General features: G+C 33.3%; 1 protein-coding gene across 3 annotated transcripts in view; it reads left to right on the top strand.

Moving 5' to 3' along the window:
* CSMD3 (CUB and Sushi multiple domains 3) overlaps window positions 1-23937 on the top strand; it is a 1076690-nt gene that overhangs the window by 129204 nt on the left and 923549 nt on the right. For all 3 annotated transcript variants that reach the window (XM_060127236.1, XM_060127235.1, XM_060127234.1), the window contains exon 3: window positions 13509-13621. In XM_060127236.1, the coding sequence (XP_059983219.1) occupies window positions 13509-13621 (113 nt within the window). The remainder of the gene's footprint in view (window positions 1-13508; window positions 13622-23937) is intronic.

Here is a 23937-nt window from a genome sequence, read left to right as displayed (position 1 = left end):
CCACAAAAATTATTAGAAAATTCATAAATGACTTGTTAGACCATAGAAACAAATGGCCATAGGGTATACTCTATGGCAGTGCACGCCACTGTTTTTTTTTTTGTTTTTTTTCTTTTTTCTTTTTTTTTTTTGCGGTACGCGGGCCTCTCACTGCCGTGGCCTCTCCCGTTGCGGAGCACAGGCTCCAGATGCGCAGGCTCAGCAGCCATGGCTCACGGGCCCAGCCGCTCCGCAGCATGTGGGATCCTCCCGGACCGGGGCACGAACCCGTGTCCCCGGCATCGGCAGGCGGACTCCCAACCACTGCGCCACCAGGGAAGCCTCACTCCACTGTTTTAACTGTACTTCCAAGTCCCTGTCTCCAGGCTATCAGAAAGGTTTGACTAAGAGTGGTACAACCCAATCCAGTTTGCTGTCTATGAAGACTTCCACCTTCAGAGTGAGAATCAGTCCTTGTATCCTGATTATCTCTCTCGTATAACACAATGTCTGGGAAATGCAGATACGCTACTGCCTGACTTCCCGGCGTAGACAGTGTGTGTGTGTTTGTGTGGTAATTGCATGTGTGATATTAACAACTGTATACTCAATAAATAAAGAGAAGTAACACCAGGGTTTTCTCATTTATCTCTTATATTAATGATATCCAAATGGCAACATGAATTTTGCTTACTGTTAATCCAAATATGACCTTAGTAATTGCACTGTATAGAAAATACAAATGAATCAACGGACAAAGGATTAACCTCCGAAATATATAAAAAGCTCATGCTGCTCAACATTAAAAAAACAAGCAACCCAATCCAAAAATGGGCAGAAGACCTAAATAGACATTTCTCCAAAGAAGATATACAGATGGCCAAGAAGCACATGAAAAGATGCTCAACATCACTAATTATTAGAGAAATGCAAATCTATACTACAATGAGGTATCAGCTCACACCAGTTAGAATGGGCATCATCAGGAAGTCTACAAACAACAAGTGCTGGAGAGGGTGTGGAGAAAAGGGAACCCTCTTGCACTGTTGGTGGGAATGTAAATTGATACAGCCACTTTGGAGAACAGTATGGAGGTTCCATAAAAAACTAAAAATAGAATTATCATATGACCCAGCAATCCCACTACTGGGCATATACCCAGAGGAAACCATAATTCAAAAAGACACATGCACCCCAATGTTCATTGCTGCACTATTTACAAGAGCCAGGTCATGGAAGCAACCTAAATGCCCATCGACAGACGAATGGATAAGAAGATGTGGTACATGTATACAATGGAATATTACTCAGCCATAAAAAGGAATGCAATTGGGTCATTTGTTGAGAAGTGGATGGATCTAGAGACTATCATACAGAGTGAAGTAAGTCAGAAAGAGAAAAACAAATATCGTATATTAACACATATATGTGGAACCTAGAAAAATGGTACAGATGAACCCGTTTGCAGGGCAGAAATTGAGACACAGATGTAGACAACAAACTTATGGACACCAAGGGGGGAAAGCAGCGGGGGGTGGGGGGGTGATGAATTGGGCGATTAGAATTTACATGTATACACTGATGTGCATAAAATTGATGACTAATAAGAACCTGCTGTATAAAAAAAAATTAAAAAAAAGAAAAAAGAAAATACAGACTCCACAAAACACAGAAATTGAGAATAGAAGTGGGTTTTTCTATGGACGAGCTTGAAAAAATTGTTATACTGTGGCTAGTATTCTCCTCCCCCAAATTTTAGATAACTTAAGATGTATTTCATTGCCATAGGGCATACAAGCAAATTAGAAAAAATGCCAATTAAAATTTTGATGCACCTTAGGCAGTTAATGACTCTTCTCCTTAGATATCATTCTTCACTCTGGAGCATTCAAATTAATGACTGGATAGATCTCAAGGACAGACAGGGTTTCTAGAACTTTTTGTCAAGATAAAAGACTCTTTCAAAGCTGAGTAAGGCAAGGATTCAAGAGTATACACAATCATTTGTTGTTTATACTAGGCATGTTGCCAAAAAGAATTGAGGTGGCTTTTAGTAAAGAAACAGACTAAATTAAATCATTAAAACACGGGTCAAAACATAAAACATAAGATGTCATCATCAAGTTTAACCACTTTGTTCTATGGATTATATTTATTCAATCTTTTACAGCAAAACTATGAAAAGTTTACTTCCGTTAGCCTGTTTTCAGTAAAACAGCACTGATATCTTAAAAGTAAACTACACATGGTGTTATGTCAGTAACTAGCAATATTTCTTGCGTAACTCATTCTTCATAAACATTCATTTCTCATCTGTAAAATGGCATATCAAAAGGCCTGTTTATCTCACAGAGGGCAACTTGATGTTCTAATAAATATAAATGTTTTTCATAACTAAAAATTTCATTTAGCATCCTAAAACCCTAAATAAAACTTTTAGATTAGGCATCCCAGATTAGCTCTTTTTGAATTCTTTTAGATTTGTTAATGTATGTATTCTAAGGGGATCTATAGATATTCTGTATCTGTTAAAAACTAACATCTTCTGAATACACAGGCTATATCAGGCTATTTATATGCAACTCTCATAGCATCATTTCAGATATTCTTCCCAATACTCCTATTATACAGATGAGAAAAATTTCAGAAATATCAATAACTTTCACAAGATCAAAAAATTAGGTTTCCAGGGCTTCCCTGGTGGCGCAGTGGTTGGGGGTCCACCTGTCGATGCGGGGGACGCGAGTTCGTGCCCTGGTCTGGGAGGGTCCCTCATGCTGAGGAGCGGCTGGGCCCATGAGCCATGGCCGCTGAGCCTGCGCGTCCGGAGCCTGTGCTCCGCAACGGGAGAGGCCACAACAGTGAGAGACCCGCGTACCGCAAAAAAAAAAAAAAAAAAAAAAAAAAGGTTTCCAAGAGACTGAAGTTTGAATCTAAATAGGTTAGAGCACAGCTCATTGGTTACATTTATTTTTATTTTTCAATTATACCATTTTTGAATGATGGATAAGATTTACTTTAAACTGGACAACTATAGAATCAGATAACTTTTATTAACCATTTTTTTATTCTGTAATTTTACTAAATCTAAACTAAAAGGTCAAGAGAATTAAAGGGTATAAGGACCCATATTTATATCAGGAACCACTTTTTAAAAAATTACCCTTTTGCTTTTATGACATAACATACATCCAAAGGCATATATGCGTCAAAAAATGATTGTGTCAAAGAGAACTAATCTTTCATAGATGTTTCAATTTGATATTCTAAATATATCTAGAAGATATTGAGCCCTCATAGAAAAAGGATTGAATTTATCAAATAAAAAATATATAATTAAGTGCATGGTCATGTACTTTTTAGAAGACATTTTTATTGTATCTATAACTGGTATTTTTAGAAAAACATCACAAGTTAACTCTATGTACATTCAGAAATGGTATTTCACAAATCCTTAACTTACATTGATTTTATAAAGATTATAATAGTTATTTGGACCAAAGTTTGGAAGGACAAAAAATTAATTTAAAGGATTCAAGAAACAATTATTTTCTAAATAATCTTCCTAACTAAATGCAGATTTTAAAACACTAATATTAGAAAATCATAAATTTGTACATACATATATACCAAATGTAAGGACATTACAAAATCAGTGGCAAGATCTGGTAATAAAATATTATCTTCAAACTTCTATATATTAAAAATTAATACAGTATATGTATATTTCTTTAAAGATTTGCTTCTTTGAGGTATTTGTTCAAAAATAAAATTTCAGAATCTTGCCATATATGTGACACTTTTCTTGGTGGATAGAAGGGCTAAAAAATGCATAGAATACGGAAACTTGCCATGAAAGCTACCAATATATTTGTGGTATTTTTTTTTTTAACTGAATGAACCAATTAGAGCAACCTCATTTCATTCATTTAAAAAATAGTGATTTCTAATTACAAAGTCAAATATTTTGGGGTGAGATGTGATCACTGGAAAATATTCAAGTAAAAAGAAAAATAATATTAATACAACCCACTGCCACAAAAGATCTATTGTTATATTGGTATTGTTGGATGTGTCAATTCATATTTCCACATGAATTTCCTATGTTCACTTTATGCTCTTTTAAAAAATATATTTTATATATAAATATGTAACTATGTAACATATAGATTATGATTACAGATATTATGATTATTAACATACAGAGTTAAAGATATTCTCAAGCTATATTTTGAGGGAAGAAAATGTTTTCTCCACGGGATAGTGGTTTTATAGTATTTGTGCATCTCTCAGGGTTCAGACAAGAAGGAAAGAAACTGACATACTTAAAGTAGGAACACATTTAATAACAAGATTTCTGAATTTAAGGCTGCGGTATGAAGGTCAGAGAGAACCTTCACTAGCTTTCAAGAAATCAGAAATTTGCAGAAATTGCAGGAAAACACTAATTGCGAGCTCAGTTTTTTGCAGCACCGAAACAATTGTTTTAAATAAGAATTCTGGTAAGCTGATGAAAAATCTTCACCTCTAACACCTGCTGAATCCAATGCACTTACCTACCAAGACATAATAATGGCTTATACTCAATTCACATTCTAAGTCTTATGGAATTGCCTTCATTGGCAAAATCTAATAGACAACTTTGCTGGCAAAGAGAGGTAGTCTAGCAAGCGTAGTTCCAAGATTCACAGGCACTTCAGTACAATGGAAAGAACAGAAAAGAGTAGAAATGAATGTTAGTTGCCTACTTTTCTATCTATATCTTTACAATGTTCATAGTCACATCCATGTTTATCTTATCCCTACCCATACCCTATGTATATTATTATCTATATCCATTTCCATATCTAAATCTATACCTAGCACATGTTTCTAACATTGTGAATTTGCCATCCTCACACATGATGGCTTTTTGGGAATTTTATGTTTGATAGAAGCTACAGCTCATTTACTCTCAACAAATTCTATAATCATTCAAATATTGCTGCAGCCATCTTTTTCTTTAATATTACAATTACTGTCATCTTGACATAACCATGAATTATGCTGTTGTACTTCATGTACCCCAATATCAATAGGGTATGCATGATTTATTCTCACAGAACAGTCATTACTTTAAAGATCTATTTGTTCCTGTGGTTTTCCCATTCATTTTGAAATTAAATAGGTTAACAGTTTGTTTCAGCTGACAATTCACTGTATATTACCTGGATCATTTTTAAGAACTGTATAACCAAAGTAAAATTGTAAGATTATTCAAATCCAAAACTCTTACTGTGAGTAATGAGAAACCACTGTGGAAATGCTGGTGTTATAATAGAATTTATCCTAGTCTTAGTATGCCACTGAGTGCAGACAAAAGGGCAATGGATTTTGAGTCGTAGCACTAATGAAACTAACATTTTATGGCTATTTCTTAGGTTCCAAAAAATAAGAATATATTAAAAAAAGAATGTGTAGAACTGAGTCACTTTGCTGTACAGCAGAGATTGGCCCAGCATTGTAAATCAACTCTACTTCAATGAAAAAAAAAAAATACACCAGACCATTCACGTGAATTGTCTTACTCAACAATCACAAAATCCTGGGACTTTGGTAATGTTACCAGTTTTTAAATAAAGCTCCCTCTCTCTCTCTTTCTGCATTCCTCATGTCTGTTTTCCCTCTGTCTCACTATAAGCAGTAATATGCTAATAGCCATTTAATTTAAAACTGTGACTTTTATGTTAATTCTCTTAACTAGAGAAAGTTTGAAATATTGCAATCAGTTGATAGGTACATTAAAAATGTATATATTAAAAGAGCCCTTTGATTACATTGTTAAAGATAGTATAGATCTAGTCATTCTCCATGCTCACGTCTCATGGAAATAATAACATCTCACTGTTAAAAGTTGATAACCACATTTAGATAATGATACAGGCATCATTTTTATCTACCAGTGTTGATGTTTTAGGGGTTTCTGTTACATTAAGCTATAAAATGGCATATTTATTGCCATTAATTTAAGAAGATCTTAAACAAACAGCCTGTTATTTAAAAAGCATATGCATTGACATTTTAAATGACTTTCTGGTAATTTAAATTTCTATCATTTTTGCATTAATTACCAAATAATTATTTTAGTACTTTTCATATTAGTCATTATATAAAGTTACAAGTTAATCATTTAATTCTCTCTGTAACTAGTTACTCATTACAGTATGAGATATCATTAATGTTTCTGAATCTTTTTAAGAGGAAATGCTTCAAGAATGTTTTCATCTATTAAAAGCAGGCATGAGAAGTGATAGGACCACTTGCTTTAAGTGTGTGAATCTTAACACATTCCACAGCTTCTGATGAATGTTTTGTCTAGTAAGTAACAAAATGCTAAAATACGATTAGGGGTGCATGCGGGATTAGGGGAAAGGTAGAATAGTGGTTATACATTAGAAACTATTAAATGTAAGATGAAAAAACAACCAACATGCTCTGCCGTCCTGTCACTAGAGAGAACTTACTGAAACAATGGCCATAAAGTAGTTCATGATGAAACATTCACCAAATACAAATGTGAAATAGAGGAAATGTTTTGAATTTTTAATGAAACTAAACGTATTAAAGGGAAATTATTGTTCTTTAATCTGAGTTTACATGCATTTTTAAGCATCAAATTTATGGTGAGAGAAAATGTTGATTGTTGTGATGTCATAAAACAAAGTAGCTACATAGCAAAATTAATATATTTCAATACTTTATTGGCTACTCCTCAAATTTTAACTTTTATAAAAAATAATATCTGAAGGACATTAACATTGCATCATCTAGGACTTTCCCCTGACATTTGTGTTTGCTACTCTTATTTAGTTTTCCTAGTCAGGAAATATCTTTGCTAACCACTGGTAACCTTTGCCATAAAGGTATCAACATGTACAGGCAGTGGTTCCCCATTAATTTCCAGGCCTTTAATTCAATGACTTCATAATTATGACACAGTTTTTTACCAGGCTCAACTACTTAAAGCTATCATGTGATCAAGTTTTTATCTATTTCACATATTTGTTAAGAAATTTATATGGGCATTGTGGAGAAAAAAAGATGAATTAAATATGCATTTTTGCCCTCATGGAAAAATCATTTCCCCTATGGGAAAATCATAAGGAGAGAGAGAGACTGGAGTTGGAAGTTATGGGTTTATATCTTTGCTCCACTGCCTACCAGCTGTATGGATTTAAACAATTTACTAATCAATTCTGAGCTGTGATTTCTTCAATTGTAATTCAGTGAAAATAAAATTACACTCTGGTATTCTTTAAAAGGAACATAAAATGTCATTCACTATGCAAATTTATCATATGTCAATAAGAAGGGAATATAATTGATAAGGTATAAAACAATATATAAAAAACTAAATTTCACAAATATCTGAATTCCATGAAAAATATTATGCTTATCCATAAAATATTATGCTTTTACAGTACATAGAAAATGTGTTAAATTCAGGTAAAATACATGTATATTTAACTACTGTAATTTATAACTCACATTGAAGATAAAAATCGTATTAGTTTTACCTGGAAAATAAATGTTTAAATTATATAGTTATATCCTAAAAGATATTTCAAATAGGTATACATAAAATATATGGTCTCCCTTTAACTCTTGAGATTAATAACATGGTAAAAAATAACTCTGAACAAGAGTCTCTAAATAGACTATTTGGATTTTCTTAACAATTGGCATTTCTTTACATTCTCATGATTCTTGAAAACACTGTTCTAAGAACAAATTTTTGGTTTGAAAAAGAAAGCATTATGATGGCTTTCACATTTTTCTATCATTCCAGTTCATTAATTTAACCATGTTAAGAGAGCCTCTTACATGGAATGCATTGCATGAAGAACTGGTGATAAACTATTGAGTTCCAAGCATTGACTTCAGGAAGTTTAGTGCCCAAAGGAGAAAGACAGAAGCTTAATAAATAATCACACATAAATATTAAATTATAAAATGAAGTCTTGTAAAGAAAAGTAACTAATGGGATTCATAACTTAAAGTTTATTTTCAAATCAATCAAGTAATGTATCACGGGAGGGAGTAAAACAAGTTACTGTAAATCCTCATAATGGTACAACTATCATGAAAATAAGTTTAAAAACATACATCTTCCATCATTTACTGAAGTGAAAAAGAAAACTAAATCTTCCATTATACAACATGCCACTACATACTGAGTGTTTAAGGATAACTGGGAAAAAACTTGCTTTTGATAAGTGGGAAATATTCTTCACATTGTCCTCTATCATTTTGGAAAATTTAACGGTAAAAGGTTCTAAGTATTGCCTAAAAATATTGGATTATTTAATGTATCTGAACAAGTAGAAAAATCTGAGACTGCATGTAAAATAATTTGTATGTACATTAGTAGTTCAAATATTTAATATTTTGATTAATAAATGTGCCAAAGACAATGAGAGGATAAACAGGGTGTTCACTAGAAAATGGGACAAAACAGTATGTTGTAGTCTTAGACCTGGCCCTATTTTGAACTTGATCCAGTTGTTTAATATCTCCCAGTCCCTTATGCCTTCTAATCTGAGGGTGAAATTGCATGTTTTACCTATATAGAAAGGTTTTCAAAACATTATTTTCAAATAAATGTTGCGCTGATAAGCTCTGAATCTACTTGTTTTGTATAATATCAACATGAGTCTCAGTGAATTACAGTGGTCACTAGGTTCCATGGGACCTCTATTTTCATTTGTATAATAAATTAATATTTTAGACACTTTTTAAAAATGTGTATTTCAAAGCCCAAAAGAGAGCTATGCATTGGTTTCCTACTGTTGATGCAACAAATTACTGCAAACTTAGTGGTTTGAACAACATAAATTTATTATCTTGCAGTCCGGAGAACTGAAGTCCAAAATGTATTTAAGTGGGCTGAACTCAAGGTGTCAGCAGGACTGCATCTCTTACGGAGGGTCTAGGAGAAAATCTGTTCCTTGACTTCTCCAGCTTATAGGGGCTGCTTGCCCTTCTTTGGCTTGTGTCCCTCTTCTAGCTTCATAGCCAGAAACTGCATCACTCAAACCTCTGCTTTCATTGTCACATCTCCTACTCTCTCTCTGATCCTCCTACCTTCCTTTGATAAGGACCCTTGTGAATACTCTGATCCATCCAGATAATCTAGGGTAATTTACTATTCTTAAGATTTTAACTTAATCACATCTGTAAAGTTCCTTTTGTTATACAAGGTGACATATTTAAATATTCCAGGGATTAGAGCCCAGGAAATTTTGGAAGGCCACTTTTCATAGTATAATATCATATATAACATCATAACAGTCTGGTTATAAGGTAAATAGGTTCTCAGACTTTTTTTTGTTGCAAAATCATTTGTCCTTTTTTTTCCCTGACAATGTTTCTTATTTTTCTGAAAAAATACTCTGAGCATTTAAAGTGGGGAATACTTTATTTTTACATCTTTATATCAAGAAATAATGTTGAAAAAATCTAGAAAATTATTTAACAACCAATTAGTTCCCCAATTACCCAGAAATTCTAGTACTAGGTATATTCTCAAGAGAAATATGTATAAATGCTTACAAAACATGTAACACATGTTCGTAGCAGTATTAGTTATAAAAGACCCAACTGGAAAAAAAAGTCCACCAACAATAGAATGGATAAATAAATTGAAGTATATTCATAAAATGGAATCCTATAGAGCAATGAAAATTAAGTTCCATACTACTGCTATAATAATACAAAGGTAATGTTGAGTCAAAGAAGCCAGAGGCAGAATAATTTTATTATATGATTTTATTTATATAAAGTTTTAAGACATGGAAAACTAATTTGTTTCATTAGGAGTCCGGGACTGCACCTAGCCTCTGATATATACCCATTATGGTAGGCAGAATAATGATTCCAGAATAATGGTTCCCTCAGAACCTGCGAATATGTTCTATCACATGGCAAAAGGAATTTTACAAATGGAATTAAGATTACAGATGTTATAATAGGAAGATATTTGAATTATCCATTTGGGCACAATCTAATTACATGAGCATTTAAAAGCAGAGGCAGAAGAGGCAGAGAACTTCTTCCAGCCTGAGCAGCAGAGGGATGAGATAGAAGGAGAAACCACAGATATCTGAAGAATAAGAAGAACTTGGACTGCCATTGCTGACTCTGGAGATGGAGGATGGGGGCCACAAACCAAGGAATGCCTTCAATTTCTAAAAGCTGAGAATAACCCCAAGCTAACAGCCAGCAAGGAAAGGAGGACCTTAATCTTACAATTTCATGAAACTGAATTCTGGCAATAGCCTGCTGAATTTGGAAGTGAAGCAGATGTAACTGCATAGTTTCCAGAAAGCAATGCAGCCAAGCTGACACCATGATTCCATTCTTGCGAGACTCTAAGCAGAGAATCAATTGAGTTATGTTCTGCCTAGATCCACGTAACTGTGAGATAATAATGGGTGTTGTTTAAGTTTGTGATAACTTGGATTAAGTATAGGAAAATAATATGCTTGTTCTTTATAAGAAAACTAGGCACATAATAAAAATTTACAATATCTGACCATGAAGCAAATTTGAATGAATTTCAAAGGATTAAATTCATAGAGAAAATGTTATCTGACTATAATGTAAATGAGATACACATTGGTAACAAAATATAACTAAAGTAACCCATATGTTTATAATTTAAGCGATGTATTTCTAACCATGGAACAAAGAGGAAATCACAAAGGAATATAGAAAAAAGTTTGACTAGGTCCTTTGCAGGGTGTAGCTTATGCAGCAAAAAGAGGAAAATTTAAAGCTGTAAATGCTTATATACTCTAGAGAAAATTGCTATGAAAGTGTTTAAGAATGGACTTTTCTGTATTTTCTGTGTGTGTATATATATATATATATATATATATATATATATTTTTTTTTTTTTTTTTTGGCCTCACCGTGCGGTATGTGGGAATCTTAGTTCCTGACCAGGGATCGAACCCGCGCCCCTTGAAGTGGAAGCGTGGAGTCTCAACCAATGGACTTCCAGGGAAGTCCCAAGAGTGGACTTTGATAAGGATGTTGATGAAAACATACTGAACAAAGTATATATAACCCAAATGTTCATCAACAGTGAGTGAATAAATGAATTGTGGTATATATATTGCAGTAGATTCCTCTACAACAGTGGTTCTCAAAATGTGAACCATGTATCCTTGAAAGTTCTGAGACATTTTCAGGGGGTCCATGAAATCAAAATTATTTCCATAATACTATTGAGGCATTATTCACCTTTTTCTCTGTATTGGCATTTGCCCTCATGCACAAAAGTAATGCTGGGTATAAAACTGCTGGTGCATTAACACAAGTCAGTGACTTCAAACTGTACTAGTAATCATTAGTTATTGTATTCTATACTGCCACACACTTGCAGTGCCAAAAAAAAAAAAATCCAATTGTACTTAAGAATGTTCCTGCTAAAGCTATAACTAATTATGTCATTAAATGTCCACCCTGTAATACTCCTCTTTTTAATGACCTGTGCGACAAAATGGAAAAAAATGAAAAAACAACAAACAAAAACCTTTCTATGCCTACTAAAATATGATGGTTGTCTGAAGGAAAAATAGCTTGAGTTATCAGCTGAACTAGCCACTTTTTTCATGGAACAAACTTTTTATTTGAAAGAATGATTAACAGATAAACTATGGTTAGTCACACTTAGGCATTTGGTATCTATTTCCCCCCTGCCCCTCCGAAAAATATGAACCTGACTTGTTACTTCAAGGAAAACAACTGACAGGATTTGCTGTTAGCGATGAAGTCTGAGTTTTCAAGTAAAAAATTAGAATTTTGGAAAACTTCAATCCACCACTGTAAGCTTTAGAGCTTCCCCAAGTTTAAAGATTTTTCTGGTGCGATCAATAGAAATAAAAATGTGAGTTTTAAATATTTTATAATGAAGTGTATTAATATTTGGAAGATCTCTCTGACTCAGTGAACCAATGTATTTCAAATGACCAATGCATGCATAATGTTGAGAAATGCATGAGTAAATACAATCTATTGCAAGGACAAGGTGAACCAAAATATTTTAATGTTACAGAGTGCAAAAAAATTAGCTGATATGGTTTGAATTCAACATTGTAACTAGTCAAGTTTTTATGTAGTATCAAAGAAGAATAACCACATTTACAAGCAAAAGCTATTAGAATACTCTTCCCTTTTACAACTAAATGTCTAAGTGAGATCAGGGTTCTTCATACCCATCAAACAAAATAACATATTGCAATATATTCAATAAAGAAGCAGATATGGTAATCTAGCTACTTTCTACTAATGGGACAGGCATTAAAGAGATTTGCCAAAATAAAGCACAGTGTATTCTTCTCGTTTTTTGTTTTGGAAAAGATAGTTATTTAATACTAAAATATTATTTATGTCAACACATAATGGATTTATTCTAGATATTTAAAAATTATATTACTAATGCGCATTTTAAAATGTTTCTCAGTTTACACTTAAATAGCGTAAGTATTGATAGATCTAGCCCGCAATATCTTTTTGGGGTTCTTAATACATTTTGAGAGTAAGTAGGCCTGAGACAAACGAGAACTACTGCTATTCAGAAATAAAAATATTTGATAATTTCAGTACAGACTAATTCTACCTATGTAATGTTGGGCAAAAATAGCAAGTATATTAAAAAATAATATAATTCCATTGCATAAAATTCTCAATCCTTACTCTCATATTAAGAATAAAAAAATGAGAACGTTACATAAAGGCAATTCATAGAAAATTTTTAAAGTTATTCATCTTCATTAGTTTTATAAAAATTATATCCAATGAATGTGCTTTTTCTTATTTTTCTTTTCTGCTTTATTGTCAATTGTAAATTATATTTTATATAATCGAGCTTATTATATGCAATAATTTATTAGAAAAATAAGTAGTAAATTATGGGCAAAAATATCAGACAAATATTTGTTATGTAAACTTATGCATTATTAACCTAAAATAATTTGCAACTATTAATTTTAATAGAATTTCCTGGAATCTGATAAAACAAAATCACTTCTCACATGCAGACATTTTACTTTCAAGATTTCATATTTAGATCACATCTCTTCCTTTAATATTAAATTTCATGAAATATTTCCCACTCATATATATTTTAAACTGTCAGGAAAATTCAACAAAAATATCTTCTAAGTGTTATTAAAATCAACAGCTAAAATATGCACAGACCCATAATCTCATAACTTACCTCCCAAAGTCTGAATTGATCAATATTTTCATATAGATGATATATGGGATAGACATGATAAACAGTAATAGCACACACACATAAACATATTTATATATACTTATAGCAATTGCTTCCGATGAGTGACATGTTCTAATCAACATGTCATAAGTTAATTCACACCACACATACTCACAAAGCTTAGGGATTTGATAAAATGACTTTTAATACTCTTTAACTCTATTAGGAAAAATATCTATAGCTAATAATTAATTCTATGTTTCAGGTTAACAGGATTCCATCTGCCACCACCAGTGACAAGTACCAAATCTGTGTTCTCACTACGTTTGACCAGTGATTTTGCAGTTAGTGCTCATGGATTTAAAGTATACTATGAAGGTAAGTGATGGTAATATAAAAGGACCACTGCCCAGTTCAATGTAGTAAAACCAAAATTCTCCAGGGTAAAAACAGAAGAAAAATCACCAGGACAGAAGTTATAGTTCATCCTGCTACATCAAATCTTATACCAAGATTCACTTTCTCAATAATCATCAATATATAATAAAAAGCTAGAATTAGTAGGCTTTAATGTTTCATTGCAGCGTGCCTAGACAGAGGAAAATCTTGCCCTTAAATCTTCTTAGGAGATGAGACCATGGCATCTCTATAGGTTTAAACCTTAATAAAAGGGAACAGAATCTGAGAGTAAAAGGAAACTAGGCCTGATTTGAGATTCAGGCATCACAGACTCCACCCTATTCTCCTCTGTTCTTTGACTCTCTGCCATAAAATAAACTGGTCATTTGTGTTCTCTGCTAGTTAGAATAAAGAGAAAATTCTATTAAGAGACAAGAGTTGACATTTTTCATTTTAAACCAGTATTTCCAGTCCCACAGATCCATAATCCCTTAACCACAAAGAGGAAAATAAAGAAGCACTTGAAACTGATGTTTTTTATCTGGAAGTTTGCTACAAGCTCACTTAGTATCAAAACCTGAACTTACTGAAGGTCATTTATAATCTTTATTTATCCCACATAGTGTGGGTACTCATGTTTCACTATACAATTATTGTTTCATAATTGGGTAACACCACAGGCTCTGCTGATGGTGTTAAAAATGTACAGAATCTGTATTGTTTTCCCTTTTTAAAGTGTAAAAAAATCTGAAGGTAAAAATGACCTGTTCTCAAGTGCTTCATATTGAGGTCATGTAGTTGCAATTTCTTCTCTATGTGACTTGACAATAAAATCTCACCTACTTTAGGGAAGGGTCCCTTCCTTACCCATAGGAATAGCATAACAAAATTCAACTCGCCTCCCCAGGTCCATATTACCGAAATGCACCACAACAGATGTAACATCACGATAAGAGATATACAAATACAGTAGCAGGGGTGGTTACTTTCTAAAGCACATAATAATTCAAAATATAATATGTTTAAAGAGCACACTAGAAAACAATCATATATAAAATAGAATTGCTTTAGTATACAGGTTAACCGTTTGCATGTGGGGAAAGTTTTAAACTGAAAGTTTCATCTAGTGCTTTCTCCCTAGGAAAAAAATACCTGCTAGCAAACTGTTGAGTAAAAATATTTTCTCTTTTTTAATATTCTTAATAATGCCATATCACAGCAGTTTTGAACACTATTTTCTACCTAATACATTTCTGAACTGTCTTTCTCTAGCAGGGGAGGATGAGCATTCCAAGACTTATTTTCCTCCATTGTGATAGTAATAATCATTATTTTTGAAGGTACTTTCACAATAGTTGAATATTTTTATCTTGGCAACTTAATTCATAGTTTAAAACACTACAAACACAAAGGTTTAATTTTAAGTGTAATTTTGTCAATATTGAAGGAGTTAGTAATACAATAATTTTTTATTAAAGGCTCCATAATAGAAAACTTGCACTCTGTTCATCAAAGTATAAAGATATTTTAGGTTAGTTTATTCTTTCAGTGAATACTAAGTATACTGAAATTGTAGGAACTTGGAAGATGTATTATAATATTGCCATACTTTCTGGTTTGACTGTCAAGTTTCATGAAATACTGTCAAAAATATTTTCATAGCTCTCCATTGTTTCTACATATACAACATTAAATTTCTGTCTTTTCTGCTTCAGTGAAAATGGATTCATATATCTTCATGACATTTCAATGTATGTTTGGGAGATCCTGACTTAAAATATAAGGTACTAGGCAGCTGGGTAGTACTGAGGGATTGGTCATCATCCTGCAGAAAATCTTCAGGTATTGATTTGTGATGGGTATCTTCTACCATGTATATTAGTTTTCTATGGCTACCATAGCAAACAACCAGAAATTTAGCAGCAAAACAACAAAAATATATTATCTCACAGTTTTGTAGCTGAAAAGTCCTGGTCGTCTCTGCTAGTCCTCTGCTCAGAGTTTCATAAGGCTGAAATAAAAATGTCAGCTGGTTAGGCTTTTGTCAGAAGGCTCTGGAAAAGATCTATTGCCCACCATTTCTAGAGGCCTCTCTCTTCCTTGCATGTAAGACCTACATTTGTGAGCTAGCCACTGGTGAAACGAATCCTTCTCATACTTGAAATCTCTCTGATGTTCCCTTCTTAGTGCATCTCTCTACTACCTTCTTTTCCCACACATCTCTGACTTCAGCTGGATAAATTTCTTAGCTTCTAAGGGCCTATGTCATTAGATTAGCCTTGATTATCCACGTAGACCCAATCTCCCCAAGTTAAAGTCCTTAAGCATAATTACATGTGCAAAGTCCTTTTTGCAAGGTAATATGATATATTCACAGGTTCCAGGGACTCTGGGGTGTGTGTGTGGGCATGTGGGTTAGGCTTCATTAGTCCTACCACACCATGTGCAACACTATGTAATATTTTACAGAGGGAGTAGCTACAAGCATTTATTTATTTAACCATAGCCAATAACACTGTCAAGGCCAACTGGTAAGTATTGTGAAGTTCAGAAAACTTAGTTTGAAATTTCAAAGCCTGTCCTCTAAATTTACACCTGTATTTTTGTTTTGTTTTTTTTGCAGGATGAACCTAATGTCTGAATCTCATTTATTTTCATTTCATCTCCCTCCATATAATCACTTACTAATAATTATTTTTTAAAGTTTCCTGAGACTTTGTCCTTGTATACTAGAATTTATGAGATCTCTATTTATTAGTGATATTTGTGCACTTTTCTGTGTTTCTCAAACTGCCAATAGTGGACCACATGTATCAGAATCATCTGGAGAATTTGCTAAAATGTAGAATTCTTGGCCCCAATTACAATCCTGAATCAGACTGTGGAGTGAAGCCATAGAATATTTGCAATTCCAATTGCAAATCCAATGTAGAATAATTGATAAATGTACGTCATCTGTGATCGTCACAGACCTTCTCTGTTGTTACAAACTTCTGCTGTCTTACTTCAGCCCATACACTTTAAAACTGTGGAGGGTGATGTCCCCGTTTCACAAATTTTGATTGCGTTTCAGAGCTCTTAACCATTTATCAGAAATGCTTTTAAACTTCTTGAAGCTGAAGCTGCGAGGTGTTAAATTTCTGTGGAAAATTTTCCCCATTAATATCTAGCTGAATATATTTTTATTTTTCCTCATTATTGTCTATCATACACTTGAATTTCTTGTCACTGTTTCTCAAAATTCATGTCATAGAACTTTGTTTTCATGTTTCTTAACATTTATAAAAACAAATGAGTAGAATAGCGTTCTGTGAAACAAGTTGGAAAAACACTAGTGTATACTAAGTTGAATAGTCATATAACCATCTTTCAAAATTTGATCAGGATAAAACTGGTACCATCTGTATTCTGTGGAGCACACAATGGAAATTCTCTTTTGTCTTTCCAGATCTGCCAAACAGAATTCAAAATATATTCTAGTTTCTGCTAAAAGTTATTTTGTACAATGGACTTCTTTCACATTTTACTTTCAAAGCTACGTAATCATTCTTTATAGGTGCAAGATCATAAAGATATACCATGGACTATCTTATCACTTTAGAATTGTTTATTGTAGAAAGTAATATAATGCAAGCATATAGTGGATTATATACATATTACATGTAATCATTAAATATTATTATATATTATATGAATTGGTTAGTTTAATGTCTAGGAGAATCTCAATGAATAATTTCAGTATGTATCAGTGATCCTTCAATGATCAGAAACAGACATAAAAATAAAAAGTCTTGAAAATCGCTTCAAACTCAAGGTAGCTATTATGCCCTATTGATGTGTATGACTAAGTAATTAAGATATTACAGGGATAACAATCTCATTTTTAGCAAATTTGCTGTTCAATCATTTTCACATATTAATTAAGAAACATAAAAATTTGTTTAATAACAGTATTACTACTAGGTAACATTTATTGAGTGATTTCTTTGTGTCAATCACAGAGCTAAACATTTTACATGGATCTTTCTCACCCTAGAAAATTATATGAAAAATTGTAATGAGCAAGAATTCAATAAAGCGCTAACCTTAATGTAAAAATATGTTTAAGTACCCTAGAGATATAACCTGTATATATTTTAGAGACTTATTCTATACCTAACTACAAACTAATTCCATTATAAATATATATGACCACATAAAATTTAGTGCAAAAGAACATTACAAAAGAATTACTGATAATGCTGTGTATAAAACAATATAAAAGCTGAAATATATTTTTGTGTATATTACATGTGACATATATTCTGTGTCCTTTTTAAACACTTGACGTACAGAAGAATGTTTATACTATTTACTATTCTATTTTAGCTATCCATCACACATGTTTATCAAAAGTTTTCACTTGAAAATGTCAAATGACTTTAGTGATTTTTAATTTTAGGTGTTATTTTTTATTCCTAAGCTTTATAAATTTAAACTGCAGTACCATGAACTTTAATGGAGAGATTACAACTTAGAATGAAGTCAGTTATGCTTCTAGCAAGACAGCTGAATTGTAGCAAGAGAAATTTATGTATTAAAATTACATATATTAGTTTTCTAACAATGAACGTAGGTTAGGTTCATAAAAGAAGTTAATGGATCTTTACCTTACTTTTAAAAATGAGAGATATCATATTTTTAAAACATAATACAAGGAAATGTAATACGTGCAGAGACTTTTTTTTCGTCTCTCGATCAAATTCAAATATTTTGCCTTTAGGGTTCCACAGAGTCTGGCTAACTTAGGTATTGAAACATCTTAATCCATGGCCTGCCCCGACCCCCCCCCAACTTTACTTACTTTGGGTAACTTCCTGCCCTGAAATTCGGACTGAGCCACAGGCAGAGGTTGAGATTATCCTCCTACCTCCACTCCCACTACTGGTGCCATCCCTGTGCTCCAGCTTTTCTTGGCTTCATTAGCCACCAATGGCCAGGGGCAGGAGCAGGAGGTAGAGCTGGTACCAGGGAACTAGGATGAGATCCTGTCTCTGTCATTGCCCCTTTGTAGCATTCCCCTTTGGAATCTGGTCCTCCCTTGTTCCCCAGGGTCTAGCCTGGTGGTATTGTTTTCCATGGCCTGCTCCTCCAGCGGTCCTTGCCTGCTTGGTCTGACACTATGGAAGACAATTTCTCAGGTGGCCTTGATCTCCATGGCACAGTCCTCTGGGCGTTCCATCCTTCATGGCTAGGTTCATTGGAGGTTCTATCTCTGGAATTTTTATCACTGGGAATCTGGCCCTTGGATGGTTTAGTCTTCCAGAGATCTAGGCCACCATACTCTTCCCAAGTCCCATCACAGATGACATGGTCCTCTGAGATGTCCCATTCTTGTGAACTAACTCTTTGGCGATCAGGCTCTGTTTGGTCTGGCCCTCTGGGAGACTTGTCTTCAATGTGTAGGTCCTCACGGAGTGTGAGTAGCTGTGTCCTGGCCTTTCTGGAACATTAGCCCTAGGTTTGAGGACTTTGGGGGTCTGGCCCTCCAGAAGTTTTGTCAGCTGCAGGCAGGTCCCTCCAAAGGTCTGTTCACCACAGTCTGGCTCTTTGGTGCACCTCTTTCCTATGGTCTAGTTATCTGATGGTGTGGGCAGCTGTTCATGGGACCCTGTACTTGGCCCCAGCAGTGGTTTTGTCTGTAGTGTCCAGTGACCATCTATCTAAGTCGTGAGTGCCTTCTCTCTCTTGTATTTATTTATTTAATTGAAGTATAGTTGATTTACAATATTATATTAGTTTCAGGTATATGACATAGTGATTCAATATTTTTATAGAATATATTCCACTTAAAGTTACACTGGCTATATTCTCTCCCTTTTAAATTGTTCAAAATCCCAATCTAGAGAATTAACAAAAATCAGACTATTCCTTAAATATCATCTACAGCATGGAGTTAAAAGTCACAGTGTTATAATGAATATGTGGATTTGGTTGGGTATACACAAAAATTGATTAATTCTCAAGTTTACATCTATTATCCAAGAAGATATACATTTTCATTGTACTCACAACAAAACTTGAATAGTATTCTCAATACTATGAATGCTTTTCGACATTAAGCAATAATTTTTAAAAAAAAAAACAATAACATTTTAAACATTTCCCATTTCTGCACAGTGTGGCACATACAACCTGTACAACAACAGATCTCCAGCCTTATTTATCATCATTTGCCTCAATTCATGAAATGGTCACATGAACATATATTAAATTTCTACATATACTATGGTATTTAAATTGTTCTACCTTAAATCTCCAGTTCTCCTGCTGAGTACACCTGTACAATGTATTGATATTTTTTGCTCATGCTAGGCTCTGAGAAGCTTGAGGGTATAGAAGCTGTTTTACTTGTTTTGTAAATCGCGCCCTATTTTAGCACATTCCTGGTACATTGCAAGCACTTAATAGATGCTTGTTACATTCAAGTAATAAATAGGAATATCTAATACTTTGATCAGGAATGAGGAAAGATTTAATACATCTCCCACTTACAAAGATTTAAAACTCCCGTGAATATGTTAAAAGGCAGTAACCACAGATATTTACATTAACTGAACAAGGTTTAGGAAAAATTTTGGTCTTTTATTTGAGAAAAGCCATAAATGATACTTAAAATTATTTTTACTTTTTACAGATATTTTCTTTACTTTAAAATCTTTAGTTTCCTGAAGTAAATAGTTTCTTTATGAAGCACTTTAAAAATACAAAATTGCCCATATGGCACACAGAGAAAAATAAGCTGAATATAAAAAAATGTTAAAGCCAGTGACATATGACCTACTTAATCTTTGTGCTTCATATGGAGAAGATGGGATGGAATTCAAGATTGTATTTTATTCTCCAGAAGTAGGATGATTAAACACAGTATGTAATCTCATTTCACATGAAATTTCCTTCTTTTATATATGTTGCTAAATGTGTCATATCTGTCAACCGCTATAATTTATCATTTTTATAGGAGTGCTAGAATGAAGTTTAATTGAGACAGTGATTAATATAAGGTTCTAATTATATGTCAAAGTTTTTTTGTGTTTCGTACACTCAAAGACTATACATTGTGATAAATTGTTATAATTGATAGCATACAGCTCGTGGTTTAAAAGAGAACTATACTATGAGTTTGGTTAAGGAATGAATTTGTGGATTTATCTTGATTCCTTCTTAACAAAATGTAGTAAATTAGCAAAATATAAATTTAAGTTTATTATTTGACTATAAGTATGATGGCATATCACAGAAAATTAAATTTGAAATGGTTTCTTCCTTATAAAAATAATTATGCTCTTTAACAGAGCACCATTTAATATGATTAAGAAATAAACATAGGTAAAATAAAATGTGCAAATCAAATATTTCAATGGGAATAATAAACAGCATCAATCATTTTCATTCAATGGGTATATGTACTGTATTAGATAAAATTATTTTTCTGCATGGAGAAATAATTATGTCATCAAATCCCATTTTCACTACTTGTTACACAAGTCTCAGCTTTAAGATGGATTTTTAATAATTTTCCCCATATCACATAAGACAACATAGTTTATCCCAATAAAAATTATACTTTTCCTATATAGTGTGATATATTGTCTAGAATATTCTTTAGGTTTTGTATACTCTTTAATATAAATTGACCTCAAGGCACTGGTTGTTGGACTCTTAGTATTATTCAGAGGACTAAATGTTCCTTTGTTATTGCTCCTATCTAATTATTAAATCAATGATATTTCCAATTATGTAGTTAAAATTATTGAATATTTATAAATAATTTTCTTCATATTCATTTGCATTTACAATAATTATTCTGGTTATCTGCCATCTTTGAAGGCACTTATCGATACTTTTCGTCCTTACACCATGCTTCCAACTGAAGACTTTCTCATTTTACAGCATGCTCTTTTGGTCATAACTGTCAAACACTAGCCATCACTTGCTATGTTTCGTACAATATTTCATTGTGCTTTTCTGTGTAGATATAGCATAGCATTTACTTCTCATAATGATATTTAAAGGAATTTTTCCACAAAAGGATCCTTCCCATCTGTATCGGTTTTGTATTGCTGTATAACAAAATTACCACCATTTTGTGGACTAACACAACACAAATTATAATCTCATAGTGCTATAGATTAAAAGTTTGGCAGGGGTCAGCTGGGTTCTTAGCTCAGATCTCACAAGTCTGCTGTCAGGGTGTTGGCTAGCACTGTGACTAAGGCCAGGGTCCTATTCCAAGCTTACTGGTTGCTGGTAGAATTTATTTCCTTACCAGTGGTATGACTGAGGTCCCTATTTTCTTGCCAATGATTGATCAGGGATTTTTCATAGTTTTTATAGGCTGCTTGTGGTTCCTTACCATTCTCCTCACCCCAAGGCAGTTCAAAACCTTTCAGCTTAGCTACACCACTTCTCTCAGACTTTCTCTCTACTTGGCTTACAAGGAGGGCTATGTAGTATAACATAATCACAGGACCGACTGTCCCATCACCACTGCCATATAGTGTAACCTAATGAAGGAGGCAACTATTCCATCATATCCATAGGTCCCACCTGTACTCATGGGAAGGGGGTGCAAATCTTGGAGCCCATCTTAGAATTCTGCCTAGCATATCTCGTTGAGTGACTCATTTAGGCGATAGTTCAAAACAGGATAGAAAATACAGGAAGAGAAAGAACAGAAGGTTAGAAGATGTGTTTTATTATTTATCACCCTAAGCAGAACTATCTTTACCTGAAAAGAGATATAGTTAATATATTCTTTATATTTTTTTCTCCTTAATTTGGTAAATTGATTTCTTTTAGGTTAGTAAGTAGGACATTTTTATATTCTATTGTATAAGTTCAATTCAATTATAATCAGTGTGCTTCAGATGCTTATTTTTTAAGATGATCACAATTTAATATGAATTTATTTTTAATATAGCATATTTTTTTCTTAGTAAGAAATATAGGGTAATGGAAAAAAAATTTTACAAGACCTAATATTTAAGGCTGACTATCACTCAGATGCTCTGAGGCTCAGTTCTTCATAATACAAGGAATACGATACTGATTCTACAAGGTTGTTTTGAAGATCAAGGAAGTTAATGATGCAACATTCAAAGCGCAGCACCTGATATATAAGCAACATTCAATAAATGTTAGCTAGTATCTTTGCTATTCTACCATATATATTCGATATTATATATTGGTAATATTGATATATATTCATATATATATTACAATGTTTCATCATGTCATATAAACTCAATTTCCATTTTCTCAAAAGAAACAATATATCTAGCTATTTGTTTTGTCTTTCTTAGAGTGTTGTTCAAATAAGAAGATGGATGTGACAATTTACCCATATGTTATTTCAGCCAGATGAGTTAGGGAGTAGCAAGCACCCTTAGATAGGGTTTCCCAGGAATCATAGTGCTGCCAATGGGGTGATCCATTTTCAGCTTGAAACAAGGGAAGAAATGACAGTTTTCACATATGCACAGACATGTGCAATGCTCTTCCAGGGACAAAGCTTAAAACGCTGACAGAGTCTAAGAGAAGTAATCCACTCAAGAGTTGCAGCTCTGAGCTAACACGTCAGTGCTAGAGACAGAACTGGAGCATGATGAGGCAGTCATTGCAATCGACTTGGAAAGAGGGTGAAATGGAAGAATGCCAAGTTTAGTATAGAAATTAATTGAATAAAACTTTTTACCTAAATATAGTTCTTTAAGCAAGTGCATAAACAAAAACTCATAAAAAAACTTATGGATAATTATAAGGACTCTGAAGCAAAGAACAAACATCTCCTGAAAGACATTGTGGCTAGAAGAGATAATACACAGAACTGAAAGTAACAATATGTTCAAACTGCAAACTTCTGGTCATTTTGATTAAGTATAATTATTTTTTCCTAGTGACAAAGAAATAACAGAAACTACTGATCCATCTTTAAAAAAATCTTATAGTTCTATGTATCTACATATTGTTAAGAACAGTGATGATTCTGACATTTTACCCTATTCGAAAGTTAACGAGTTAGCCTGCCACAGTTTCAGGGATGCTGGCAGAAGACGGAAAACTACTGAGTCAGGGACAAAGGGCTATATTACATACAGCAATAGAAGTAGAGTATCAGCAATTATTCAGGTGCCCAGAGCCTCAGTTCTCAACAGGGCAATGAGAAGAGGGCCAGGTGATGCCCACATATACAGGAGAGGAACTCTTAACTTAGGGAAACAGGATCTTTTATAATAGATAGTAAGTAAACAGGC

Source organism: Lagenorhynchus albirostris, chromosome 17, assembly GCF_949774975.1.
Source record: "Lagenorhynchus albirostris chromosome 17, mLagAlb1.1, whole genome shotgun sequence".
NCBI lineage: Eukaryota > Metazoa > Chordata > Mammalia > Artiodactyla > Delphinidae > Lagenorhynchus > Lagenorhynchus albirostris.
The sequence above is the reverse complement of the archived record's forward strand: the minus strand, read 5'-3'. Positions and strand labels throughout refer to the sequence as shown.